Source organism: Saccostrea cucullata, unplaced genomic scaffold, assembly GCF_032062105.1.
Source record: "Saccostrea cucullata isolate Sc308-1 unplaced genomic scaffold, CSIRO_AGI_Scuc_v1 ctg642, whole genome shotgun sequence".
Lineage (NCBI taxonomy): Eukaryota > Metazoa > Mollusca > Bivalvia > Ostreida > Ostreidae > Saccostrea > Saccostrea cuccullata.
In genome coordinates this window covers 94,463-101,659 of record NW_026928702.1, presented here as the reverse complement: position 1 = coordinate 101,659, position 7,197 = coordinate 94,463, and the positions used below count along the sequence as shown (strand labels likewise).

Sequence of the window (7,197 nt, the reverse complement as noted above, 5' to 3'; positions counted from 1 at the left end):
AAATTTCAGTTTTGTTTTTTAATCATTACTTGCATTTTCACGAGTGTCTTATTTGTGGTATATGATGTTTTCCATTTGTACCTCCATGATAGAAATGATTTAAATTCTATCCTATATTCTTTACTATATTTTAAGCTAACACATAGATATTGCGATGAACAATATATGTTTACATGTAACTGCTACAGAAATTGAATTGAATAAATAATAAAATAGAGAAAATGTTTTAGGGAAGATAGGATCCATATTTATAAACATGCTTTACATCAATTTCAGACTTTCAAACAAAATGGCCTGTCACCAGGACATTTCAATGCCAAGTATTCTGCGAAGCTAGACTCATATAGGGCCAAGAAGAGGGCAAAAGCCAAGCTTCCAGAGACAAAACGTAGACGATTAATCCTAAAGCAGGAGAGGCAGGCGGATAAAGGGGCCTTTGAGGCTACTGAGGGCTCAACATACCAATCGGAAATACTGAAATACATGTACATAACCAAGTTTTAATTATGATGCATTTGCATAGAAACAGAAAATTCATAATCAATTGTAATCATCTATTACAGAGATTGGACTGAGCATTGATGTGAGCATAACCAGAGTGCCTAATGCCACTATAAAGCCTTCCTTTTCTCCCGTACAGCTTAGTAAATAAAAAAATGTAGTCATCAATTTGGAGACAATAGGACTAAGTAAGAATTTGTTAATAATTCACAATCTCTACCAATTTAAAAAATTATGAAGTTGTATATATTTTGATAAAAGCACTGGTTAACATAATGGAATGACTGTTGATAATATTTCTTTTTCCAGTATCAAGATACAGCATGCCTCACATCACACAAATTGCTTGCCATGATGTAGAGAGTAAGGAACAATTTTCTGCATGTTCTTCCCAAACAACAATTTGATGCCAATGCCGAGAGAGCAACAGGTATTGTCTTCGATGGAACGTCTCTATATATGAGGGGAAAGAGGGTAGGTGCAATCCCCATCAAAGAAGCCTTGGACAACTTCCTGCAGTGGCTGAAGAAATTCAGGGATGTCGTGTTGGTGGCACATAACGGAAGGGTTTTTGATTCCCGTGCTTTATATAGTGCTATTAACAAGTGTAACCTACAGAAAGTATTCCGAGAAACTGTTACTGCATTTGTTGACTCTCTTAGTGTCATGAGAAAAAATGTTCCAAAGCTTCCAAGTTACAAGCAGAAGTGCCTTGCAAGACATTTTAGTCTTCCAGACTACAATGCACACGATGCAATCGATGATGTTCTTATGTTAGAGAGGATTATCTGTGCTGCAAACTTAAGTAGCTCAACTGTCATGAAGCACTCATACAGTAGTGATTGCCATTTTCAGGAAGAAATATTTAATGCTGAAAAATCTAAAAACATTGGATCGCTACATGTGTTGGTCGGTAAAGGTGTCCTGAAGACAAAATTAGCAGAGAAAATCGCTGGATCTGGTCTTGGCCTCTCACACCTAAAGCTCATCTACGACAGAGATGGAGAAGATGGATTGACCTGTGTTTTGTCCCCCAAAAACTGAGGGCAAACCCAGAGTAACTGCGACATCTTAAGTGTTACAAACGGTCATCCCTAAGTTATGTAATTTTTTTGCTTCAACATGATTTATTCAGTACTGTTATAAGTTGATATGTTTATATCATATTCATTTTTGTGTAGATGTACAATCATGCAGTCATCGAGATATTACATATATATGTATAGATATATTCTTTTCTGCTTCATGATTTATTCAGTTGTACCAAAATGAATTGATATACATGTACTGTGGAATGATTGAGTCAATTTTATGTCTGTACATATGATAATCATACAGACATTTATAGATTATTTACATGTATGCATATTTAGTTGTACCAAAATCATTGATATGCTTTGTGGTATGTTTGAAAGCTTGATTCAAGCAGCTTTAATTCTACTAGTGAAAATTTATGTTTTATATGAATCATTTATTGACTGAATTGTAGATGTATATCCATGCATATAATAAAAAAAGCACCTTCAGAATTATGAACGCAAATGAAATGCATTATTTTTTATGCCGTACTAAAAAAAGAAAATTCACCAGTAAAATATTTTCATTAATAATTTAATTTGCATATATTTAAAATTTTCAAAACAGTATTGTTTCATTGTGAAATAATTCATAAATATAATAATAATTTAGTATGTACACATTTTCTACACCATGGACACATTTTTTGGCTTAATTTTTAAAAAAATTCTTGTGTATAAGTTCACATTAAACATCTTATTATTACTATTAGATTTATTTTAATAAATTTTTATGAAAGGAAATGATTATTGTATGACTTTGAAAAAAAAAATTCTTAAAAAAATCATTTTTGTTTTTACATAAATTTGTTTTGGTCAAGAGTTATCTCCCCAAAAGAGTTGTTGCCCCTGATGACCTAATTTTTTTTATCTGTCATGACCCATATATTAATTTTAGAACATTAAAAAATGGGGTCATCAGGCTCTTATTATTACCTATTTGTACATCTGATACCTACCACACTGTAAAAATAATTTTATACTGTTCCTGTCTGGGTTCTCTATAATTTCTAAACGGTCTGTCATACAAAATTTCCTTTGTAAGGTTTTCCTGGCAGCTGAATTTGCTGTGGCAGTCATTAGAATTACAGGACATTCCACAAGGCTTCGCAGTTCCCTTAATCGACCATACCGACGTCTGAAAGGGTCTTCCTCGCTCGCAGACTCTCCCCTAAAAATGAGGGGAATAATTTTAACCCTGTTTGAATTGCTCAAATTTTGATAGATTGTAACAATCATTGCATCATTTCCCCCCTTCAGAAAAAAACTTACCAATGTAACACTGTGTAGGGTTCATCTACAGCTATTAATCTAATGGTTGAATTGTTTGTCACCCAGTCTCTCCTCTTTCCGTTTAGCACACTTTCAGGTGAGGTGGAAATGAATTGCATTTCATTTCTTAATATGGAATTGTCGTTTTCACTACCTTTATCACGAAGGAATAGTTAAATTAACAATATTGTGAATATACTAATACATTACTTGGGAAAAAGTTTGTTGTGATATAATTTTTAATTAATAAAAGTGTCAGATAAAATCAACGTTCATGTTTCCTGAAAGTCAGTATTATTGAGTGCTATGTCTTCTGTATTCAGTAACCGACTCATTAGGCAGATTAGCTGGTTTTCGTAGTTTTTCAAATGAGTTTTTGACACATGTCTGTCTAGCACTTGGAAAAAGTTCGCTGGACATGTTCTTATAAGTAGCTTTGAAATATATAAGGATGGATTCTTCTCATATTTCTTATATTCACAGAATCTTGATTTTCTGAATACTCAATATTCAGACTGTGTACACTTATTAAACATCCAAACGAACCGGTGTAATCAGCATTGATTTTCGGTCAAGGTCGTTTGAAAGTCAGTCCTAAAAATAGTACTTTTACACAGAGAAATTTTGAAATTTATGCATAGGATATAATTTTGCTGACAGAAAAAAATATCTTGCTCAATAAAATTGAAGTTGTAACTCATTTTTGATCACTAACTAACATGAATTGAGATGGTGGGAAAAAAACATCAAATCTTCAATATTCAATAAAAACATTTAATCCGAATTTCCTCGACAATTTCTTTCAAATTTCTCAGTTTTCATAAATTTACATGAAATTTCATCTCAATTTTTACAATTGATCATATATTGTCAAATATTTAGATTTCTGTCAGATGAGTGTTCAAATGTTGAAGATTAATTTCAAAGGTAGAAAAGATATGGTATTCATGCTAATTATAGAACAAATTTAGCCCGAATTTACTCAACAGTTTCTGAAATCTTCCATTTTACAGAGTGGTGTTCAAATCTATAAGAGAGATTCTTAACCCCCCAAAATAGGCAATTTGGTGTAATTGTGACACATATATACATTCAATTCTTCCATTTATACGTTTCATTTTATGATAGTTTGTACAAATAATATTTAAAACATTTATTTCGAATTTCCTCTGTCATTGTATTCCTAGGAGTAAGTTAAGTTTGACAATTTTATTAAATACAATCTGGATTCTTTTCCTATTTTATATATTCAGAAAATAATGCAACTATGCATGGAAACATTTCAAGATATTCACAATTAAATGACAAGAAAAAGATGTGGGTCATCATCGTTGATTTTGCTTTAAGGTCATTTGAAAAGTTGATGCTAAAAATAGATTTTTTCCTCCTGTGGAATTGAGAAAATCCAACGTGGTATTTTAAAATTGATGTTTTGAAAAAAAGGAGATGTTTAGATATGAAAAAACAATTTAAGGCTCAAGTTTTATGCTAAAGCAATGTACTAAGGTAAAAAAAAATAACAAACTTTTGATCACAAATGACACAAAATATTTATTCCGAATTTCCTCTGTACTCTTTATAAAGTGATATTTTAGTCTTTGACAATCAATCTTTTTTATTCATTTTTTTTTTTACTTAAATCATATATTCAGAAAAATATATTTTTACAATAATAGGAAAGATATATGTTAAATGAATCATTTACAACAAAAAAATAAAGGGGTATCCATATTTATTAAATTGCCAGGTTAGCTCGAATTTCCTCATTTTAAAAATTATCATTGAAAAGGAAAATGCTTTCAATATATCATATAGGCTAATAATTTAAGAGACAGGACAGGCGTTTAGATAATAAATTTTCTCTAAAATATGATATGGTGTATTATTTTGGAAATAATTGCTGAAATTATTGCCATGATTCCTAAAAACTTTAAAAATTCAATCCGAATTTCCTCTGTTATAAAATATACTGGTTTCATTATTTACAAAGAAAAAGGAAAGGTTTGCGAACAAAATACATGTATATTTTTGCTGAGTTAAAGGCCAAAACTTTATGCTATATTATAGAATCTTCATATGTTTTATACATGAACTAATGACATTTATCAGTGCCAACACAATTACAATAATTATCAAGGGTGCAACATACTAGTATAAGAATCACCAATTGTTCATACAATTTTATACAATACATTGCATCTAGATTCTGAGGCTATACATAAATCACACAATAATAATTTACACAATAAATATGTATTACAATGATTTCTAAATATATGGCATTTCTTAATAAATAAGTGTTATTTTCAGTATTTTTGTACATTGACTTACAAAGGTATATGAGACAAATTTGATACTTTTCCTTTCAAGAAAAATTTTAAAAAATACATCAACATCCTTTCAAAAGTTAACTTATAATTGTTGTATTTTCGGTGGGTAAATAACAACAAAATAAATCTTAAATCTCTCCTGTGTAACAAATAAACTACAAAATCTTTCATTAGGGAATGTTTGTTGGCAAATCCCCTTTTCTGTGGCAAGGTTATGTGCACCAAGTCTCAAGCTGTTAATGATTGGTCTCTCTGTTCTTTTTTTTGGGGGGGGGGGGGGGATATCAGTGTAATTCACAGCATCTGAAATCATCAAAAACAATAACTTGATAACATTTTAGTTTGGTGAATTATGAACCTTTTCTCTTTTGAATATTGATCTGATATTATATGTTTAAATGCTTATCTGATATGATTTTTAATGAATTTGAGGAAATCTTAACTGGCTGAAAAATGAGAAAATCTTAAATTTAGTTCACCACTCACTTGATGTGCGAATTTCTTGCTGAACATCTGTTCACCTCCTGAGAGTCGAATTTTTTTGCCTACAATTATTAAAAAAAGGATTAAATATATGCATAGCAGTAAAAATTCTGTATTACATGTTACAGTGTATTATACTTTCAAGTTAAATACTAAAATCTGATTAGTTTAGATGCATCTAACAATCCTTATTGTTATACTTTTAAAAATTTGTTCCTATACAAATCTATACATTTCTAATGATTTGCTGAGCGGGCATAAAACAATTGATATTAATTAAACCACTGAGTGAGAAGTTGGACCGGTAGATGATATGTTGGACCGCTTACATGTACATCACACAATTGGTGGAGCTTAATCTAATTTGGATTTGTTGATATTTAGCAGTGACGGACGTGAAGTTCAAGACAGCACTACAAGATACATATACATCTAAATGAATATTAAAATGAAAGGTATCACAAAACATTTACTGACTGTGTTCTCAAGCAAATAAATTTTGCCGATCCTCAAACCAAATTGTATGCCTTTGGCCTATCTGTCTCAGGTAGACACTTTGGATCTTGAGTCTGATAAAATGCAAGTTGCCCTTGAACTCAGTCTGTAATATTTAAAATTGACATCCCTTGTATCAGTTGACAATGGTTTTCCTCGGGGCGTCAATTTAGATTGTAGCCCTCAAAAACATGCACTATTTATATAATAGTTAGATACAGTTGTGTTCATATTTCTTATAATTAAGTACCTCAGTAGTCCATCTGCAAGCAGATTTTGTTCAATCATCCTGCCTAAGTCTGGCCTTCAGTCTACCTTCAACTACAAGTAGTCTACTCCTGGGTAAATTAAGTACTGTAGGGCCGTTTGCTCCTAAGAATAAACATGAACAGTTCTTAGACAATTGTTTTTAAATAAACAAAACCAAGATATAAGATTAAACATTCAATCTTATCTGTATTTCATTTATTGATTTATAAAAAAAATGAGTGAACTTTTTTAATAAATATATTTTATTTTATATACCACTTGGTATAACAGTGTATAATGTATTATTTAAATTTGTACTTAAAAACATTTTAAACCTAAAAACACAGAAAAAATACAATAATATAAAGAATTTCTGGAACATTTTGTTTCATTTTGCTCCATGAATTAGACAACTGTTTTGTCTAAATGTTATTGATTTTTCCACACAAAATATACTCATTTTTCACTTTGATTTGTACCCCAACGGAACACCTTACTTTTCTAACAACTTGATGATTTTTGTGTTTTTAACAAATAAGGCTAGTTAGTAATGTAACTTGTTGTAATTATATACAAGCAATTTTGTGAATAATTATTATTCATAAAACTGACGAACACACGGAAATGATAAATTTTAATCCTCAAATGTTGAATAGTCCCGGGAACATCATACGAAATACATCAATCAGCTGTCAATCTATAATATCCTTGCGAATTCCCATTTATTAGTAAAAACCACGTAATTCAATTTCTAAATTATAAATTAAATTTTCAGACATATATAACTAACT

General features: G+C 30.5%; 2 protein-coding genes and 1 long non-coding RNA gene across 3 annotated transcripts; 1 reads left to right on the top strand and 2 right to left on the bottom strand.

Annotated features, from left to right (window-relative positions):
- The first annotated feature begins 289 nt into the window (after positions 1 to 289).
- LOC134278504 (uncharacterized) lies at positions 290 to 1,545 on the top strand. Its single transcript, XM_062760816.1, has 3 exons — positions 290 to 320; positions 564 to 634; positions 862 to 1,545. The coding sequence occupies exons 1-3, from the start codon at positions 290 to 292 to the stop codon at positions 1,543 to 1,545; spliced, it is 786 nt and encodes a 261-aa protein (XP_062616800.1).
- Positions 1,546 to 2,513: 968 nt separating this feature from the next.
- Positions 2,514 to 2,968, bottom strand: LOC134278503 (uncharacterized). Its single transcript, XM_062760815.1, has 2 exons — positions 2,850 to 2,968; positions 2,514 to 2,748 (listed from the first exon to the last, which is right to left on the bottom strand). The coding sequence occupies exons 1-2, from the start codon at positions 2,966 to 2,968 to the stop codon at positions 2,514 to 2,516; spliced, it is 354 nt and encodes a 117-aa protein (XP_062616799.1).
- A 2,410-nt stretch (positions 2,969 to 5,378) lies between these two features.
- LOC134278499 (uncharacterized) lies at positions 5,379 to 6,508 on the bottom strand. The gene is made up of 3 exons (XR_009994459.1): positions 6,408 to 6,508; positions 5,666 to 5,724; positions 5,379 to 5,482 (listed from the first exon to the last, which is right to left on the bottom strand). It is a non-coding gene; the product is annotated as an uncharacterized LOC134278499 (long non-coding RNA).
- Positions 6,509 to 7,197: the final 689 nt, after the last annotated feature.

Coding starts and splice junctions, on each gene's coding strand:
- LOC134278503 (XM_062760815.1), bottom strand. CDS start 2,968: ATGCAATTCATTTCCACCTCACCTGAAAGTGTGCTAAACGGAAAGAGG. Junction 2,749..2,849: donor CCCTACACAGTGTTACATTG/GTAAGTTTTTTT, acceptor CCTCATTTTTAG/GGGAGAGTCTGCGAGCGAGG.
- LOC134278504 (XM_062760816.1), top strand. CDS start 290: ATGGCCTGTCACCAGGACATTTCAATGCCAA. Junction 321..563: donor CCAGGACATTTCAATGCCAA/GTATTCTGCGAA, acceptor CATCTATTACAG/AGATTGGACTGAGCATTGAT. Junction 635..861: donor TAAAGCCTTCCTTTTCTCCC/GTACAGCTTAGT, acceptor GCCATGATGTAG/AGAGTAAGGAACAATTTTCT.